The sequence below is a fragment of the Acinonyx jubatus genome, chromosome B2 (genome assembly GCF_027475565.1).
Source record: "Acinonyx jubatus isolate Ajub_Pintada_27869175 chromosome B2, VMU_Ajub_asm_v1.0, whole genome shotgun sequence".
Lineage (NCBI taxonomy): Eukaryota > Metazoa > Chordata > Mammalia > Carnivora > Felidae > Acinonyx > Acinonyx jubatus.
Window position 1 is genome coordinate 103,105,797 of NC_069385.1, and position 22,025 is coordinate 103,127,821.

General features: G+C 37.8%; 1 protein-coding gene across 1 annotated transcript; it reads left to right on the forward strand.

Annotated features, from left to right (window-relative positions):
• Nucleotides 1-514: 514 nt before the first annotated feature.
• RHAG (Rh associated glycoprotein) lies at nucleotides 515-21,803 on the forward strand. The gene is made up of 10 exons (XM_015071145.3): nucleotides 515-740; nucleotides 9,165-9,348; nucleotides 9,948-10,098; nucleotides 12,143-12,290; nucleotides 12,395-12,561; nucleotides 14,022-14,159; nucleotides 14,757-14,878; nucleotides 18,828-18,901; nucleotides 19,259-19,332; nucleotides 21,091-21,803. The coding sequence occupies exons 1-10, from the start codon at nucleotides 584-586 to the stop codon at nucleotides 21,121-21,123; spliced, it is 1,248 nt and encodes a 415-aa protein (XP_014926631.1). The 5' UTR covers nucleotides 515-583; the 3' UTR covers nucleotides 21,124-21,803.
• Nucleotides 21,804-22,025: the final 222 nt, after the last annotated feature.

Below are 22,025 nucleotides of genomic sequence, written 5' to 3' on the forward strand. Positions count from 1 at the left end.
CCTGACCTGAGCCAAAGTCAGACGCTCAACCAGCTGAGCCACCCACGTGCCCCAAACCTATTTATTTTTTAATGTCCTCATCAATATCATTTTATGTGCTAGTGTTCTTAGCCCAAGACCAAATAAATTGCTGCCTTATGTATGTTCCCTAATACTTTTATAACCACTATTTTATTACCTGTTTTTATACAATCATTTGCTTATATTTCTGGAAGTTAATAGACCCATTCTATATTCTTTTAGTTCTATGTCTCCTACAGAGCCTAGCTCAGTGCCTGCCATACAATAAGCACTGAAGAAGTAAATAAGATTCTAGACACTTCTGTGCAATAGATCATTTCCTTCACCTGGCTTCTTCCAATCTACATTGTATGTTATTCAAACTAGCATTCAGAATAATCTGATTACAGAGCATAATTCTCCCCAAGAAGTGGGGGTGTTTTCATCAGTCTTGCCCATTTTTTTTTCTTGCAATGTCATTGGAGTGAGTTGAACAGACAGCCTGATTCCACACAGAGAGCAGTCTTATCAACCTCCCACAGCCTGTGAAGCCCTCAGTGTGCCTCTGTCCCTTTCCACAAACATGAAGCTCAAATTCCCTGTGGTGGCCATCGTCTTGGAGGTTGCCATGATTATTTTATTTGGATACTTTGTCGAGTATGAAACGGAGCAGATCAATCTCCAGCAACCCAACACCACCAACTCAACAAAAGTGGACAGATTTCTTGAGTTACATTCTCGTGAGTAGGCAATCTACTTCTTATTATACATTTTGGGGTTTTTAGAATGTGAATCCATTTGGGGGACTTAGAATGTGAACTCTTTGAATCTGTAACCACTTGAGTGCCACATTGTAACACCCTATAGAACTTATGATATTTATGAGTGCTGAGGGTATTATTATAAGTTTGTGCTGAGGTATCTGGCCCATGGCAATGGTCTCTGTAGTTAATGTGTTTGGACAGAATCTGAGACTATTAAAATATCAGCACAAGAAGGCAAAAATTAAAATAATTGGTCAATCTTTTGCGTTAACTATATCTGCTAAATGACATTAATTTTCCCTTAAATTGATCCCTAGTTTTGTAAGGTATAAAAATATCACCCACCACCCCACAAAAATACATTCACAACAACAGAGTCAAAAGTAATTTTCAAGGAGAGAGTAGAAGCAAAGTGAAGTATTGAGAAGGGAACATGGATTTCATGTGGGGGCCCTAAGGTATAAGAAGTGGTATTATCAATGGTATAGGAAGTAAATGGATGTACTCTGGGTTTTATAATGCTCTAAAAGGAAAGTAATTTGTTCCTTATCAATGGGAAGCAAGTGTGAGCCCCTAACATATTTTAAAAGCAGAATCCTTCCTCCGGAATGGTTGCTGATGAAAAGAAGGTATATAGTTTCAAGTTTGACAGGGAAGGCTATGAAATAGTTAATATAACGTTAATAACTACTGTTAACTGACTGCCTATTATGAGCCAGGCATATTCATTACATCATTAACCAGGCAGGGAGGTGATAATATATCCCTATTATATACATTGTATTTTTTTAATAAGGCACACATAAATTTTTTATTAATTTATTAATGATTAAATCTATTAATTTATTAAATGTTTAAAATAGTAGCAATGCTTATTAAAGTTCTATAGCATATGTCTAAGCTTTTTAAAGACTATATGACATTCATTCCCTCATTGCTACATTTTTTGAGGAAGTTTATATAATGGGGAGTATTCTCATGCAGACATTATGACCTACCACTGCTAAATGACTCAGCCATATTACCGCCGGATAAAATACTTTGTGGAATAGCCCTAAAAGCTACATGATTATGGTTAAACATACATATTTTTTGTTCTACATTTTCTACATTTTTCCCTACATTTCAAATTGACTCACACAAAACTTAGGTGACAGTGTAAGTCATTAGAGAGAAGATTATTTAACATTCACTTATTAAGAAATGTTCAAGTCAGACCCTTGGGGGTACCTGCCTCATACCGTGTGAATTGCACCAAGTGGGGGGATTCCAGTATGGGGAAGGCTCTGCTTCTGCATGAGGAAGTCAACGTGTGTTACAACAGTTCTCAGATGCAGTGTGGCAAAAGTTATGAGTTTTTCACAAATAGGTGAAGCAGAATATTAATTTATATTTTAAGTAAAGTCAATTAGATATGAGTTTATTCATCGCTTGCATCCTGCTATGCTTTTCTGCATAGTGGGGCAATACATGGTGTCACACAGTCCATCCCAAGGCACAGACACGGAAGTCTGTGGCACATCTGAATATCATGTTTCATGTCCTGAATGACTCCATAGACACTCATTTGAGAAACAAGCTGCACTCTATGATTTTTTGGCCTTCATGGCTCCTGGCAAAGTATTGGTCACACTGCTGAAGCAAATAATTTGACAAGGAGTGAAGTTCTACTGTGACTATCTGCTAATCCTTGTTAACATATAGACAGAGCAGAGAAAAGGAGAGTTTAAGGAGAAGGCCCTTTGAGGCCTGTCAACATTTTATTAGAGATTCTGCAGACACACATCTTTAATATCTATGGGACATTAATTAAAGCCATGTCCATGATCGTTTTGTACTCTGTACTTTAAAATCCATTGGTCTTTCTTGCACTTTTTTTTTTTTTGTAATTTTTTTTTTGTTTTGAGAGACAGAGAGAGACATAGCATGAGTGGGGGAGGGGCAGAGAGAGGGAAACACAGAATCTGAAGCAGCCTCCAGGCTCTGAGCTGTCAGCACAGAGCCCGACGCGGGGCTCGAACTCACGAACTCTGAGATCATGACCTGAGCTGAAGTCAGACGCTTAACCTTAACCGACTGAGCCACCCAGATGCCCCTCTCTTGCACTTTCAGTAGAGCTTTTACCAAGGTGAGATCTTGTTATAGTGTGCATCAATCATTTGAAAAATACTCATTCACAGTTATGCAAATATTCCAAACATGGACATACTTCATCACATAATAACAGAAGAGGATACTTGTTAATATCACCAACAGTCTCACCAGAAAACCCTTGAGAACTATCAGGAAGCTGATAAGCTCATAGTGGCAGACACAAACTCTGAAATTCTAAATTTTTTTTAAGTCAAAATGTATTCCTGGCAACAAATACTGTCGATTCTTTTCACTGAAAGGACAGCCTCCCCTCATTTCATTTTTTAGACGATGTCAATACCTGTCTGAAAAACCATAGTTTATGTCAGTCTTTATTTCAAGTAAAAATAGAGTTCCATAAAAAAAAATTGCTCATTCAGTTGGTACTCAAACAATAACAAAAGTGCCATTTTTCTGAGATGACCACATGTCTCAGCAGTGCTTTATGTACAATTGCATTTCAGCACACTCTCATACAGAATAGGAAAAGGACACGTAGAAGGAGTTCAGTAGTGAAATTAATAATTTTTGCTGCTTCATAAAAGAATTCCTAATTAAAACCTGCATTTTTGGGGTGCCTGCCTGGCTCAGTCAGTTGAGCATCTGATTCTTGATTTCACCTCAGGTCATGATGCCAGGGTCAGGGTCAAGTCCTCCACCCCCCCCCCCCACCCCTTTCAGGCTCCACTGAGTGTATGGCCTGCTTAGGATTCTGTCTCTCTCTTTCCCTCTCCCTCTCTCCCCCTCTTCCCTGCTCCCCTACTTGCACACTCTCTCTCTCTCTTAAGAAAGAAAGAAAGAAAGAGAAAGAAAGAAAGAAAGAAAGAAAGAAAGAAAGAAAGAAAGAAAGAAGCCTACTTTTTTTTCCTGCAAGTGAGTGGTCATTAAGAATACCATGAGGTGGGTGATGGGTATTGAGGAGGGCACTTTTGGGATGAGCACTGGGTGTTGTATGGAAACCAACTTGACAATAAATTTCATATATTGAAAAAAAAAAAAAAGAATACCATGAGAAGGGGTGCCTGGGTAGCTCAGTCAGTTAGAGTCTGACTTCAGCTCAGGTCATGATCTCAGAGCTCATGAGTTCAAGCCCCACATCAGGCTCTGTGCTGACAGCTCAGAGCCTGGAGGCTGCTTCAGATTCTGTGTCTCCCTCTCTCTCTGTCCCACTCGTGCTCTGTCTCTCTTTGTCTATCAAAAACAAATAAACATTAAATTTTTTTTAAAAAAATAAAAAAGAATCCCACGACAACCAGCACACTTTGATGCCACTGCTTTCACCCAGGCTAAAGTGCCTGTAGTTTTACGTATATTTATTTCACCTTCTCTGGAAATATTAGTGCACACACACACAAAAAACAAATTACACTGTAGAATTATCATGAAAATAGTTTTCACCTCTCAGATTCCCTAAAAGTGTCTCCAAAACCCCCAGATGTCTGCAGATCACACTTTGGGAACCACTGAAGATATAGGTAAACTGACAAAGGATGTACACAGCACTAGACATTATTTTATGAATTTCAATACCAGTAATGGATTAAGTACAATGATTTATTTTTAAAAATCTACATTTAAGAATTTGTTTCTATATTTACTCAGATACTATTCAGTTCATTTATTACCAAAAGATTCAGCAAATCTAGATATGTTATAGGCAAAGAGTAACTAATTTGTGCAGTGTAAATGATTCCTAAAGAATTGCTTGCTGTTACTCTAAGTGTTACCTGGAATTGTTACTATTCCTGAATTAACATACTGTCTGTAGTTTGTAACCTAACAGTAAGATATCAGCCTCCAGTAGAACCCTGTGTGTTGCCTTTGATTGAATAGTTTTTGTGTACTGGAAAGGACTGGAAGCGATGGGCACAAATAAAACCCAAACCCTAGAAGTCAAATACCATTCCCCACTCAGAGGCGCACTGGAGAAATTGTTGGTTCAAGGTCAGGGCGAAGAAAGACAAGGTAAGCCAAGGGTGTAACAGCTAATGGCAGGATGCCAAAAGAACACAGGATCCTGTTTGAAGCAGCACCAACTAGACAAGTTGGGGATAAATAGAGAGTTAAAAATAATAATCAGATGGTAATAGTAACTCATTGAAATAAAGATAAAGGAGCCAATGAACCCATAGAAATATTCCCCAAAGCAGGTAAGGGGAGAAAGAGGAAACTCTTCCTCACAAAAGAATGCCAACTAACTAATACAAAAGGAATAATAGATATAGAAAATTATAATTTTAAAATTAAAAATGTAGTAATTGATTCCAGCAAGACTCTTCAAGGAATGCAAGAACCACTACGTAAAGTTACTGGAGAACACACATTTGAAAGAATTGCCCCACAGACTACTTATCCTTTACAGGGCATAAGGTACATTTATGGTGAAGAGATCTGGCAGAACAGTCTGAACCACGTGGTCAAATTTACCATCACCAATAATAGGACAAAATTTATGTACCAGGTGTGGTACAATGGGAAGTACACAGCACTATCTGTAGAATATTCTTCCCAGAATATTTAGTCTCATTCTAATTATGGCGAAACAGTCAAACAAATCCAAATTGTGGGACATTCTATGTAAAAGACAGAACACCACCACCAATAAAAAGCATGTGGGAGAACCGATCAAAATTAAAGAAAAATAAAGACACATGACAAAAAAACAAAAAAAATGAATGACAGTTGAATGGATAATGAGTTAAAAATCCTATAAAAGAACAATTTGGGTACAGTTGGGGAAATTTGGATATAGATACTGTATTAGATAATATTATTGTATTGATGTCATACTTCTTGGATGTGAGGATGGTGTTATGGTTATTTAGGAAACTCATTCTAAAGAGGTTGGGGACAAAATGTCATCCTACTTTCAAATGGCTTAGGAAAATGTATATATATATATACATTTATATATATACATATATATGTGTATATATATATATATATACATATATATCTGATGAGAGAGAGAGAGAACAAATATAGAAAATAGGAACAACTGATAAATCTAGGTGAATAGTACATAGATGTTCATTGTACTATTTTTCTAAATATTTGAAATATGTGAAATTAAAATATTTGGGAGGTGGGGAGTAAAGATGCCACCCTAAGGATACCTTCTTCTCAGAAAAGATGAGTTCAGAATATAATCCCAGTGGTTCCAAGGACTGGAACTCTAGAAGAGCAAAAAAGTTACATGCCTGGCAAACACCATGCCAGCCCTTAACCATTAAAAAACAAAACAAAACAAGAAAGCCACCAGTTCTAATTGGCCAGCTGAACAATTTTCACCACTTGATCGAGAAAAACAATTTTTCTGAATAAAGTCCTGATGGTCCCAGTCAGACAAATTCTCAATGGTCCTTACCAGTGATCCATTTATTCCTGCTTATCTGAGGCATTTCCTGAAAAGGTACAGGTGCCAGACTTTCTGCTGGGGTCTGTTAGCCACATCATGATTACTGCCTTCACACTTGGATTCACTTTCTCTTGAAAGAGTGCCTAATTGGCAGTGCTTGCTCAATACTCTATTTGAATAAATGGCATGCGAGCACATAGAATCACAAAACAAACACAGAAGCAAAGAAAATAAAATAAGGGAGTGTATGCGCCATGTTATAGCTGTGACCAGTAACACTGTGCAGACGATCTGGTTCTTGAAGGGTGTATAGAAGTTTGTCAGGTAAAGTGTTGGGTTTGGGATGGAGAGGACATTCGAGGCAACAGCCATATGTAGGAAATAGAAGGAAAGGAGGGGTCTGATTCATTCATTTGGTGCTAGTGGTGGTAGAAAGTGAGTTGGAATCATCGGTTGTATTTTAAACATGTTGAGTTATCAGAGCTTGCAAGATATCCTAACACAAGATAAAGGTGGATGTAAAACAGAACAAAAATATCAGACATTGTCACATTTATTGGGGAGACAAAAATCACACTCTACTGAGAATATGTGATTCAGACAAGTCTTGGCAATTCTTAAAACCTGTTGGAAGACTTTACAAAAGTTCAATCTCCTTTTCTTCTACAGAGAATACTTTATTCCTTTGATGGCCTTCTTACAACATAGAACTAATCTCATGGCCCTCCCTCCAGTCCCCACCCACAAAATCTTAGAGCAGGATAAAAGGTAGTACATAATCCTAATTGTTTATAGTTCTTTCTTATCCATACTTTTTATACAGAATCATGATGTCAAGAGTTTTCACAACTTTGTGAGCTCTCTATAGCAACTTAAATAATAGATGAGGTTCTTAAGCCCCCTTGTGGCGAAAAGCAAGAATAAGCTTTGAGGGGGAAAAAAACCATCTGAGCACACAGTTAATATATATGGTCACTTAATACTTCAAAAACCAAACAGGTTCATGTTAGTTGACCATTGCGCATCAACAGGTCTTGTAAAGCCCCAATCCCAAAGTTGTCTGGGTATGTATGAGATGAGGGTGGTCAGCCAAAACGCTGGCATAGGTGAAATAGTCATCAATCTGCCTTATCCAACTAGGACTGCACAGCATTCTTCTCTCTGGTGCAGGCTACCCCAGGAAAAGGCTGTGACCTTGACAAGAATATTTTCCAGAGAGAATTGAGAGCTTAAGACTCTCATGTAGCAGGACTCCCTACATCCAGGGAAATGGAAAAATAAGTTATCCATTTCTAAAGGAGGTATCTGGGCAGCGTATCACAGCATCTCCTACAGCAGACAAACCTGAGTGCCATCGTCTCCCAACCTCAAACACACTGTCTCCTGAGCCTAATGGTAGGACAGAGGTAGAAAGAGCCAAAGGGTAGTAACATGTCTCTGAGAGCCTGGAAGGCCAACACTCTGCCTTCATTATTTTTCTGTTAATCCCTACAGTGCTCAATGCATAGAGGAATTGGTGGAGTCAGGCCTGGATTCAAATTTTAAGCCCACCCTTCAGACGAATTAATTGGATTCTAACATCAGTTTCCTCTGAGATATATTTTTTAGGAATGTCCTCTCTCATGCCTATTTTCACTTAAACCCCTGACCACAATGATTAATGTTTTCTTTTTGTCTCTCTGTTTTTATATGTTTTCTTTTTGTTTTCTTTAAATGTTTTCTTTTTGTCTCTCTGTCTTTATATCTGTGCCCAATTTGACCTCAGTTTGCTTTGTGTATCTATTAGGTTGAACCACAAGAAATTGCCAATACTTTAATCATTTTCATTGATAATTTTAATGCAAAAATTTCCATTTCATGGGATTCAACCAAATGCATGTCTCGCTAATGAAGCTATCCCTTTCTTGAGGGAAAAGCCTATGTTTCCACTATCTCATATTTGATCATATGTTTTATTTGTTTTTGATCCTATGTTTTATTTATATAGTGCTCTACTGCACACTCCTTCCCACACAGGTTATCTCACACAGAGTTCTCTGTGAAACAGAGCCTTTTCAGTATTGCAGATGAAAATACTGAAGCTCAGAGGGAGTAAGTGACTTGCCCAAGGTCACACAATCATGTAATAGAACTGGGGGACCTTAGCTTACATTTCCAAACACTAAGTAAAGTATTTGCTCCTCGAGAGGTTACAACATTGTTTTGTTTTTTTTTTTGCTTTGGCTTAGAAAGTGCTAACAAAGACATTATCATACTGGACTTCAACAATAATCTGGTACTATTATACAGATTTGATCATTGGAGACTGAAGCTCATTCATTTAGTCATTATTGCCTCTTATAGGCAGATTTTTATGCCAAATCCTGGAGAGCAAAAGATGAATATGTTCTAATCCCTTCAGTCAAGAAACTCAAAATCTGGTGCAGGATATAAACACCTCATCAAGGAACTCTTACAGGGTGATGCATGCCAAATATATGCTAACACAGTGTGGCAAATGTTAAAGTTGAAGTATGTACAGAATGCTGTGTGGAAGAGGAAATATTAGTTTTCCCTGGGAGTACTAGGAAGGTCTGCAAGAGGGGTTGATGTTTGCATTGTTCTGTGCAAAGTTTTCCTCAGGTAGAAAGGAATGGAAAACTCTTCAGGGAGAGGATGAAAGGCACACGGGTATGAGAGCACATAGTATTCCAAGAAAAACTTGAATAGTTACCCAAGGTTTCATGATTGATAAGGAGCCAAGCTGGCACTGAGACCCAGCCTTTGGCTGCCCAGTTAATGCTGTCTCTTTGCAGTGTTTTACGTAAAGGATGTAAAATTTAATAAATGGGGTATTTCATGATGTAACATTTTCTTAGTTCTCCCTTAACACAGAATTTTTTTCCGATACTTTTTTTTTTTTTTTGCAGTGTTCCAAGATGTACATGTAATGATATTTGTTGGGTTTGGATTCCTCATGACCTTCCTGAAAAATTATGGCTTCAGTAGTGTGGGCATCAATCTACTCATTGCTGCTTTGGGCCTCCAATGGGGCACTTTTATGTGGGGGATCGTGCACAACCATGGACAGAAAATTCACATTGGAATCAAAAAGTGAGCATCCCTTATTTTTCAACCATTGTGTTTTCAGAGCAATTGTTTCTCTGCTTAGTCTCTTGTCAGTAAGCCTCTGAACCAGCTGGCACATTGTCCCCCTTAGACAAGAGAAGAATATTGGGATCCTAGGATGTGAATCAACACCTTGCTGTACTGAGCAGGGTCATACATTCGTGTCTATATCTTCTCCAGTTTGACTTTAAAGATAAGATAAATCCCCTTTCATAAAAACATTATTCCTTACATCTCAGCTACAGGGGGCAAAAATCCTCCATTAGCTACTTTTCTATATTTACATTTTCAAAGGTAAACACTGTAGAAAGTAATTCATTTATCAGATCAACAAAAATAAAGGAAAACCTCAGTGAGATCAAGAACAGGTAGGTCAAAATAAAGGAAACATTGTAGCAGCTAGAGAGCATGGAAGATGGAAAGTGGAGTGTGTGAAAGGGTGCCTGGGAGGAGTGCCTGATGGGAAGCAGTAGGGGAGCAGGGCTTGCACTCTGGATAAAATGGTGCTATAGTAAATCCCAACTCTCAGTTTTATGTTGGGTGTGCCTTATTCTTCAATGTATTCTTTCCTTTTTTTCCCTTAGCATGATAAATGGAGACCTCAGTACAGCCACAGTCTTGATTTCTTTTGGAGCTGTCCTGGGAAAAATAAGTCCAACCCAAATGCTGGCCATGACAATACTAGAAATTGCTGCCTTTGTTGGCAATGAATATCTGGTTGGTGAGATATTTAAGGTAAGGATTAGAGGATTTATACTTACTAGCTTTGGACATCAGTTCTGGTTACACCTAATGGATGTCCACTCTACATAGGGACAAACATCAGTGAGCATGATAGCACAGCAAGTATAATTACACCCATCACTTATTCAAGTGCCTATCATAAACCAGGAGTCTCATCGACATTGCCTCATTTCACTGTCACCGCCACACTATAACCTGGGTATTATTAGTTGTTACAAATTACAACTAATCATCACAGATACTGAAAAACTGTCCCAAATATGGATATAAACCCAGATTTTTCTAACTCCACAACTCTATTTATTACATTATATTTCCTATCAATGATCAATTCCTATTTATATTTCAACTACTAGGTGACCTTGCCCTTCCTAAGACTTTTGTTAAAGCCTAAATTTTTCCCCTACCTTTAAAAGCTCATTGATTCCCCCTAAGAACAGTCAATAGAATACTTCTGAGCACTCTCCAGTACTGAACATTTAATTCAACAGCAAATAATTTTTTAAATTTTTATTTAAATTCCAGTTAGGGTGGCTCAGTTGGTTGAGCGTCTGACTCTTGATTTTGACTCAGGTCATGGAATCAAGCCCTGTGTCAGGCTTTGCACTGCGCATGGAACCTGTTTAGGATTCTCTGTCTCTTTTCCTCCCTCTGCTCCCTCCCCTGCTCGTGCTCTCTCTCTCTCCCTAAAATAAAAACAACAACAACAACAAAAACCACAAAACAAAACAAAACAAAACTCCAGTTGTTTAACATATAGTATAATTTTAGTTCTAGGTATACAATATAGTGATTCAACACTTCTGTACAACACCTGGTGCTCATCAGCAAATGCTCTTCTTAATCCCCATCAGTTATTTAACCCATCCCCCCCATCCAACTCCCCTCTCAACAGAAAATATTTTTGACAACTTTCCAGGTGTCATGTGATTGTGATGACAGACAAAACAGTGAAGGTCCCTGTCTTTATAGGGTTTACAGTCCAGTGAGAGAGACAGACGTCAAATAGATAATCATGCATGACCCACTCACCTATAGGCACATGCATACACACACACACACACACACACACACACACACACACATACACAAATATTATTATAAATTGCAATACATGCTATGAAAAATAAGTAGAGGGGGCTATGAGACAGCATAACTGGAAGACCTAATTTAGTGGAATCAAGGAAGACCTCTCTGAGGAAGTGACAGTTAAACTGGACCTGAAAGGTACATAGGAGTTTATCAACTATGAAAGTCTTACATAAATTAATAAATGTGTATCATTTTCCTACCTTAATTGTACTTAATAAGTATAATAAGAGCTAAGCAGCAGGTTTGGCACTCTAAACTTTCCCTCTAGGAACAGGAGAATGTAGAAAATTTGGTCAAATTCATACAGTGTCCTCAAGAGGGAACTAAATAGATTGCTTCAAGTGAATCTTGGACCTTATCTGGCTTTCATGTCATCATATAACAGAGTGAAAACATATGGGGAAGACTCAGGCTTTTTAAAGCTTCAAGTCTATGAATTGCAATGAAATGAGCTTTAACTGTAATGTCAAATGAATGCAAAAACCTGTTTTTTTTTTTTTTTTTTTTGTTTTTTGAAACAAGTGCAGTGCATAGTTATTTCACTAAGAATTCCCTAACCTGGAGAAGTAACCTAAAATGAATGGAGTGTCCACAAAGACCTACCACTTTACAAACATGGTCTCACTAAGTCTCACCATAGCTATATTAGCTGGGTAATATTTCCCACTTTACAGAAGCAGAGATCCAGAGAAATATGGTAATTTGTCTAAAGTCACATCGTAAGGAAGTACCTGACCTAGGATTGAAAGTCAGTTCTGCGTGTCTCCAAAGCCTGTATTTTTTGAAATTTCATTATCCTGTTTTATCCTCCTTTCATTGACTTATATTTTCTTTTAATTTTTTTTAAATTATTGTTTAACCAATGAAGCAGTCCTTTCATTGACTTTCCTCCCGAAGTGAGACTCAATCTCACCTCTAATAACGTGCATGTTTTGGTCCTCAGGCCTCTGACATCGGAGCATCAATGACCATCCATGCTTTTGGGGCATACTTTGGCTTGGCGGTAGCAGGCATCCTGTATCAACCAAGCTTGAGAAAGGGGCACGAGATGGAGAAGTCTGCGTACCACTCAGATCTGTTTGCCATGATTGGTGAGTAGAGGTGGACTCGCCTGATTCAGTTCCCAAGGCAAACTGCCTCCCTGCGACTGTCTTCCATTTCCAGAATTAATATCCCTTTTTGTGGTTTCCGGCAGGAACTCTTTTCCTGTGGATGTTTTGGCCCAGCTTTAATTCAGTCATCGCTGAAACTGGAGAGAAACAGTACATGGCCATCGTAAATACATATTTCTCCCTTGTCGCCTGTGTGCTCACAGCCTATGCATTTTCCAGCCTTGTTGAAAAGAGAGGCAGGCTTGATATGGTAAGGGCAGATTAACCACCATGGAAGTTTCGCTAAGTGATGTTGACGATTGCTCGGATGCGCAGGTCATGTCTGTATCGCTGCTGGGCCGCCGCAGGAAATCACAACACGGCAAACCTTGCAGAATATTTTGAAAAGAACACGCATTTGTTTCTTCATCAAATTTGTGTTGTGGCAAATCAAAAAAACTGTCCTCAAGGAACTGACAGTCTATTAGGGAATATAGTCATGCAAAAATCAAAGATTTGAGACATATTTCTTTAATGATAGAGTTGACTGTCTCCAAGACCTTAGAAAATTTTCCTTAGACACAGGACTTGCCAAAAGTAGAAAAAGAGAATGAGGGAGGAGGAGGGTGCAAGTTGATTCGGTTTTCCTAAGCTGCAAATGTCCCTCTCAAAGGAACAACAACTAATGACAAGGTAGGATCCTGAGTAGGACCCTGGAAAAGGAAAAGGACACTAATGGGAATATCGGTGAAATTCAAATAAGACTCTTAATAGTACTCTATCAATGCTAATTTCCTGGTTTCATGATTATGTAAGATGTTAACATTAGGGGAAACTGGGTGAGGGATATATGGAGAATGCAGTACTTTTGCAACTATTACATGAGTCTAAAATTACTTCAAAACAAAACATTTTTCAAGATCCTCCCAAGTTGGTCTCTTGAGTTTTTGACCTATGAGCTAGAGAAATGTCAGTTAAGGAGTAATCTGCACATCAGCGGCTCTTCTCTTCCAGCCTCAGGGAAGAAAAGGATACTGTAATTTCTTCAGGCATAGCTAAGGACATGGATTTCAATGCTGTACAAATTGTTTAATGAAAGAAAATTAAAACCAAAAGAAAAGAAAAACCACTGATGAACTTTCCTCCTTAGGCAGATCAGTGAGAAGATAATCTTTCTGATGAATTCTGGTAAAAGGAAATTGGTCACTCTTTCCACCATATTTAAAGGTTCTCAGCACGGTGACACATGTGAAAGCTGTTGTCTTTCATGTACAATGTGCACATTTTGGTGTCTCTATATGCCTTGAGTGTTGGAATATCATGGACTCCGCAAAGCACACAGCAACCACAGACCTCTTTTGGTTCATGATAACCACAGATGCATCCCCCAAACTGAATAAATAGATATAACACTGCTAGAATAATTGCACTACACTCCCAAGCCTCCCACTACAACCTCTTTTGTTTTTCCTCAAGTCCCTCCCCAAACTTGTCTCACTAACCAGATCACTCAGGCACTACCAAGGAACCCCAGCAAGAAAGGTATCAAACAGCTGCTTGGAAGAAAGGCCTTCTGTAATTATAAAGAACCCTATTTTTAGAAAAGAATCCATAGCCCTTTGAACTGAAGAATGTGTCATGGAGTCCATCCAACCCTGGATACATTCCTTCATTCCTTCTGAAGTCTCCTTCGTTCAGCTCACTCCATTCGTGTTTCTGTGCTCCATGCAGGCTCACATTCAGAATGCAACCCTTGCCGGAGGAGTTGCTGTGGGCACCTGTGCGGACATGAAGATCCACCCGTATGGTTCTATGATCATTGGGAGCATTGCAGGAATTGTCTCTGTGTTTGGGTTCAAGTTCCTGACTGTAAGTATGACAAGTGCTCTTAGTCAGACTTTGATCTGCACCATCATCTTCTGACATCCCACCAATAGAGAAAAGCTGGGAAAATTCCTTTCATCAGCATCTCTCCTTATTTCAGGGTCATTTCCCTTCCTGTCAGAAATACCACTCACATTTCCGTGTACAATGGTTTCTGCTGTCCTCTGACTTCTTCTGTGTACCAGGAAAGAATTTGATACCAATTATTTATAAATTAGTGTGAATTGAATGTTAAGTACTTGTGTTACTTTCTTCAGAGCAGTTCCATTCAAGTTTTTGTTGTTGATGACGTTTGTTTGTTTGTTTTTGCATAATGAAGGACTGTGTGTCCTTTGAAGGGGATTTTGGATATCAGCAGGTAAGAAGGAGGAAGAGTTGAAATGACTCACTTCAAATCCACCTACTAAAAACTGACATGAGTAGTTTTGCCACCAATGTATTCAGACTCTTTGACTTAAGTGGGATTTAGATACGGATGGCAAACTGGGCTATAGTAACATTTTCCTGCCTTGTCACTGCCTTCAGTTATAAAACTCTGTATGTCTAACAAAATAACAAAACTTCCTCTTTTTACAATTTTAGCCATTTTTTACCACTAAACTGAGGATCCATGATACATGTGGTGTTCATAACCTGCATGGCTTACCTGGTGTGGTAGGAGGCCTCGCAAGCATTGTGGCGATAGCCTTGGGAGCATCTAAGACGTGAGTTAAACAATGGGTTTTCCTGCACCCTGAAGTTGATGATTTTTTTTTTTTGCTTTTGCTTTTGGTTTTGGTTATCTGTTTATTTTGAGAGAGAGAGAGTGAGCAGGGGAAGGGCAGAGAGAGAGACAGACAGAGGGAGAGAGAGAATCCCAAGCAGACTCTGTGCTGTCAGTGCAGAGCCTGACTTGGGACTTGACTTCACGAACCATGAGATCATGACCTGAGCCAAAATCAAGAGTCAGACACTTAACTGACTGAGCCACCCAGGTTTTCCAGGTCTGATGTTTTATCTCACTCTTGGAGGAATCTGGTAATGAGACAGCTTTTACTTTACCAATCCAGTCCATAGTTCATAAGTATTGTCCTTACTGAAGCAAAAGAGACACAATTGAGAGAATAGAATTGTAAGGGAAGAAAAGCAGCTGGATCTGGAGAATCAGGAAGACTGGCATATGGCTCAGGCTTTGCTATTGACTAATTATGGGGCCTTACAACTCACTCAGCCTCTGTGGTTCTCAATTTCCTCTGCTATAAAATGAGAGAATCATAGTATTTAGTCTCTAAGATCTCTTCAACTCTAAACAGACCTAGATTCTTCCCAAAAGGGGCATAGGGTTTAAATGGCTGGAGGAAGAACAATTATCAGTCAAATCCAAGACAGTAAAAGTGATGTCATAAGCCATCAGTTGTCACTTTTAGGCAACAAGATTGGAACAGTTTGATATGAATATAATCGATGCAAAACAGGTAGGAAGATCACACAGTCCGGATCACTCAGAGATTAAGTAAGGAAGAATCAAAATGCTCAACTTTTAAAGCCAATTGAAAGCATGAAGATAAGGTGAATATGTTTGAAAATGTATCAAAGTGACTCCTGACTAGAGCTGAATAATTTGAAAAGAAAAATTTCTTTAATTTTAACAGATTAAAATTCAACTCTGTTGAGACCAGTAATGACAAATATTTGAAAAATTAGTTTAATCACATTTACTACTCAACAGAAATTTGCTTCTACTTTCATGTGTATAGTTGACCCCTTTCTTCTGTTTGTTTTCTTTTTTTGCCCCTTTTGAAAATTTGGAGAACAACACCAGAATTATCCATATTTTTTTGCAGTTCTCTCCAGGACCTAACATCTGTGGAGACTAAATGCAAACATATTTTAATGCAAATCAAACACGATAAACGCATGAGTCCATAAGCTCAACTCCTAAATGCTATAATGTATAAACACTGCAAACACTCTTAAGATGTCGCTCATGATTAGACATAAAGGAATTCTTGAGCATCATGCTTGTACCAGTTCCATGGATGTAATAAAACAAGACTATCTGGCTCTCACAGGCTGGGTCTTGCTGGGTGGCCAAATTTGGGGAAGGTTCCATGGTTGAGAGTCTAGTGCTTCGGTATTCAGGTTTGGCAACCACTTCTCAATGTACTCAGGGGGATTTGGTGGTGGGGGGAGAGGGGAAAGCAGAGGGGTTGGATGATGAGCCTTGGAAGGTCTATTCACGTGGGTGAAATCCACATACATCTCACACACCAGACAAAATATTTTGGCCAAGACCCAAGACTATTTACTCAGATGTTTCTATTCAGAATATTAAAATGCAAATCAGGTTTCTTGGTAAGCATTGAATAAGAAGTAAGTATTCTTAATGTTTATTTACTTTTGAGAGAGAGAGAGAGAGAGAGAGAGAGACCAAGCATGAGTGAGGTAAGGGCAGAGAGAGAGGGAGACACAGAATCTGAAGCAGTCTCCAGGGTCCATGCTGTCAGCACAGAGCCTGATGTGGGGCTCGAACTCACGAACTGTGAGATCATGACCTGAGCTGAAGTTGGATGCTTAGCCAACTGAGCCACCCAGGTGTCCCAGAAGTAAGTATTCTTAAGGGACATCTGCGAACATTATGGCAGCCTAATTCTAATAATGCTCTTAATGTTTATTTTCCAAGCCCATGTAATCTTGGAAATCTTTTCATCAAAAAATATTTTTTAATACCTTGGAAAAGATTTTGGCAAGTTCTGATAAAATTAACAGGCAGTTTACAAAAGAAAAACATCAAATGAATAAATACATATTAAATATTCAACCTCACTAGTAATCAAAGAAATGCAAATTAACACAAGTTACTAATTTTTCAGTTACCAAATTGAAAGATTAAATGAATGATGATACTGAATGGTGGCTAAAGTAGAATAATGGGGATTTTAATTATGCATTTTTCTATTTGGAAAAGCCATTAAGAAGTATATAAATTTTTACTAATAATTTCATTTTACTAATAATTTCATTTCTAATTATCTAAACTATAGAGCTATAATTACAGTACATTTTTACAGTGTAGTACTTGGTAGCAATTGAAATTATGATCCAGGTCTACATTTACTGACATCAAAGGACACTGAAGATTTAATGGCAAAATCAGTTGTTTTTTTTTTTTAAGTTTATTTATTTATTTTGAGAGAGAGAGAGCATTCACACACACATGTGAGCAGGGAAGGGGCAGAGTGAGAGGGAGAGAAGAATCCCAAGCAGGCTCACTGCTGTCAGAAGGGAGCCCAACATGGGGCTTGATTCCATGAATTGTGAAATCATGACCTGAGCTGAAATCCAGAGTTGGATACTTAATAGACTGAGCAACCCAAGTGTCCTGGGAAAATCAATATTACAACATGATTGCATTTTGTAACAATATATGTTTATATTTTACATTTTTATTGTGACTAAGATTTGAGGGAAATTAAATTTTTTTCTTCATTTTCTGGATTAATGGTTTCTCATGTTTTTACAATGGTCTCATATTTTTACAATGGTCATGTTTTTTTTTTATATAGTAGAAAAAATTTAAACACTTCAAATGAAGAGAAAAAATGAAATCTGAGTTTAGTGCCTTCTGTCCTTTGGATGATGATGAAACACCAAGATACTCTCATTTTCCAAATGTTTACTTTCCCATAAACACTCATTCAGTCCTTCAACAGCTATTTATGAATTTCCTGCTAAGAGTGAGGTACTGTGCTAAAAGGATATTCACACTCCTCGTCCTTTTGTCACTCATATAACAACCTTATGCACTTCAATAGCTTTTTATTACATTCTTCCATTCCCAAATATTATGAGGTATTTTTTTTTACTAATTTTATTTTAAGGTAACTACATCTAAGATGACTTACAGAGTTTTTTTTTTTTACTGTATTCAATGAGTTGTCTCTATGATATATGCTAAAATTAACTTTTCTGATTTTATTGATTTTTTTCAAACTTCTTTTTTAGTTTATTTATTTTGAGGGAGGGAGGGAGAGAGAAAGAGAGAAAGAGAGAAAGAGAAGGGGAAGCACAGAGATAGAAGGAAAGAGAGAATCCTAAGCAGGCTCCTTGATGTCAGCACCGAGCCGAATGAGGGATTCCAACTCACCAATCATGAGATCATTACCTGAGCTGAAACCAAGAGTTAGATCTTAACCCACTGAGCCACCCAGGAGCCCCTGATTATTGATTTTTTAAATTTAATTACAATTGTTTCTTTTGGGATGGGGTGGGGAAAGATGGAAACTCATGTTGTACATTATTCCATCCTCAGTGCCTAAAAGAGAATGTGGCACAGAGTGAGTACTCAATAAATATTTGTTGAATGAATTGGATTGAGGATCAAAACCTGGTACTATATTTTTAGAAAATATTAAACTCTAAGTTAGATCTTTTCATCCCTCCTAAAGGGAAAGGTAATTTTTCTTATGTGCTTATAAGGACTTTTTAACATTGCTCAAGAATTTCAAAGAAAATGAAAATAGAAAATAAAAAAAAAATTGTAACAAACATTTGTTTGCTGGTGTAATGCTGCCCTCTGGCCTGAAGATGGCTAGCATCCATTCCCTCAGGAAATGAGATTTGCTAGTTGGTAGCCTGGAAAAACAACATTCTTCTTTTCTTTTGTCTTCCTAGGTCTACCATGGCCATGCAGGCAGCTGCTCTAGGTTCTTCCATCGGAACGGCAGTTGTTGGAGGGCTGATCACAGGTTAAGATGAAAAGAAAACACTCCCATGTACCTCATTCTATCCGCATAATAGATAATAAACATATCGAGTGGTAAATTTGAAAACGTTCTAAACTCTGACAGTAAAGTAATCGTGAATCATATAACCTCAAGGGGATGATTGTATAACTAGAAATATATATATAAACATTTAAGATTTTATTTTTTTCAGTAATCTTTACACCCAGCCTGGGGCTCAAACTCAATCCTGAGACTCAGAGTCTCTACTGACAGGTAGAGCCAGGCAGGTGCCCCTTATCTCACTATTTTTATTACCTATACAAATAGGTTTTCCTCTTCAGCATCATAATGTGACTTTTTTTCTCCCTCTTCTCACAGGTGTAATTCTCAAGTTCATTGTCCGTGGACAACCATCTGAGAGGAACTTCTTTGATGATTCTGTTTATTGGGAGGTACTGAACAGTGTTCTTTTTTTTTTTTTTTAAATTTAAACTTGAGGTAGTTAACACACAGTACAATATTGGTTTTAGAAGCAGAATTCAGTGATTCATCACTTACATACAACACCCAGTGCTCATCACAAGTGCTCTCCTTAATGCCCATCACCCATCTAGCCCATTTCCCACCCACCTTCCTGCAAAACCCTTAGTTTGTTCTTTATCCTTAAGAGTCTTTTATGGTTTGTTTCCTTTTCTTCTCTTCCCCTCTCCCTAACTGCCCTCACCTTCCCATAGTTCCATGCTGCCTCAATGGATAGGGCATGTGACCCTTGATCAAGGGGTTGTGAGTCCAAGCTCCACATTGGGCAGAGGTCTCATTTACCAAACAAAGAAGTCAGCCAGATTTAATATAACTTAAAAAAAATGCATGTTGTTTCTTCATTATTTAATTGTGGAACTGTTTTTAAGAAATCAAGAATTTACCCTCTTAGGAAGACTTACACACACAAGTTTTTATTCCTAAATGTGATGATCCAATGATTGGATAACTGAAGTTTGTTTTTTTTAATTTTTTTTTACTGTTTATTTATTTTTGAGACAGAGAGAGACAGAGCATGAATGGGGGAGGGTCAGAGAGAGAGGGAGACACAGAATCTGAAACAGGCTCCAGGCTCTGAGCTGTAAGCACAGAGCCCGACACAGGGCTCGAACTCACTGACTGCGAGATCATGACCTGAGCCGAAGTCAGACCCCTAACAGACTGAGCCACCCAGGCGCCCCTGGATAACTGAAGTTTATCCCAACGGTTTAATAAAAACTATGGTGGGGTTTACATTTCTTACTTTTTTCTTTACAAAAGTTGATATTTTGAATAAGATACCAGGAATATGAGTTTTGGTTTCCACTATTGGTTAAACTGCCTGAAAATCTTTAATAGTAGGATTTTTGAGACTCCCAAAATGCTGCTCTTAGGAAGAATCAACCAAATTTAGACTTTCCTTCTTGATTTCTTCCTCATGGAATTCAGGAATAAAATCTAGGAAAGCTATCTTGCTCCCTGCTACAGTGTTCTAATTAAGGATGTAAGTGATGACTATATTAGTGAACGTTTTGTTCAACAGAAGCCTAAATGTCTGTCTGGCATCCTTTTGATAAAATTGGATAAACTGCCTATTTATAGAGAGAAGTTGAGACAATGTGTCCAGGCAGATAAAATCAGAGGTTATGGTCTTTTCCGAAGCAGAAAGGACATGAAGAAAAGACAGAATATAGTTGGCCAATATCCTTTGCTCCTCTGAGAGCAGTAAACAGCTCCTCATAAAAATAATACGAATCCTGAACAGTGGCATTAGATTCTATACCATATATAAGAGTGGTCAAAAGCAGGTAGAATATGGAAGGTCAAAGAATCTCATGAGAGGTTTTACGAATAACAAAACATCAGCCCCCTTCTATCCTCCAGTGTCTACTCATTACTCCATTCACATTTCCCCCAAATTATTTCCTGCAAAGCTGAAGAGTGATAGATATTTTGATGTCTTCAGTGGGACTTTCAGGGATAACAGGTTTGGGAAAAAGAATGCAGTCAGGGTGAGTGGGATAAATGTTTTTGTTCTTTTATTTTTCCCCAATGCAAACAATTTTTATCCCCAATTCTTTGTAAGCTTGGATAATAATTACAGAATATACCTCTGTTTCAGTACTAACCTCTGAGAGCCCAAAGTGAAAGAAATTAGTGCCCTAACCTTGTTTTCTTTAAATGTCCTCAAGGTCAGCAAACAAGACAATCATCAGCACATGTGACAAACACAACCATCCGGAACCTAAAGACCAAACACCTCCAGTGCCCCAGCTTCCTTTTCCATTATCTAGAATCGTGTTTAAATTTTTTAAAAGGCAGCATCCAACGAGAACAGTGAACAGAATGGATAGGTCCTGAGCCCCAAATGTCCACTGTAAAAATTCTTCACACAGACTGGTGCTATCTCTTGATACTCAATGATTGTTTAGTTGGAAGGATGTGGCTTATGAAACAGATGTTCAAATGGATTCTCTTTAGGACTCCCAGACTACTTCTGCCAGTGGGTTGGTATAGGGTGAAATTCCATGTATACTCTTGTATATATTTTTTTCCAATAGAGGTAAATTTACAAAGAAATCAACACACTCTGATTATGTAAGATTCTTAATATGCATACTATGTCTTCAATCCGAAAATTGTAAAACTGAAGCCAATAATATAATATATAATAAATCTATATAAGAAATATGAAAGAAAAGTATTGTGTAAAGCAAGAATATAATTGATTTGGTGGTGCTTTTTGATTTAAAAATAGTCTAGTTAGTAATGTTATGTCTTTGCTTGAATTCTTGTCCTAAATTCCTTTTGCATGTTTACTATTTGCAACAAGAGCTCAAATGCTATCTGACCAAAGTCTATTTTGTATAAAATTCCAATAAATTAAATGTTATTTTATTATAAATTAAAACATTGTCTTTGGCTCTCCTTTCTTTGGTGTTGGAATTCATTTTAGTAACAAGCACACACACACATGCACACACACTCTCCTCATATTTAATCCATATTCAATTCAAATAAATTATTACTATATATTTACTATAAAATAATCAAGTTAATGTCTCACATTATAGGGTAGTTTTTAAAGAACTAAGTTTTAGAAAAGGTAACTTACATATAAAACCAT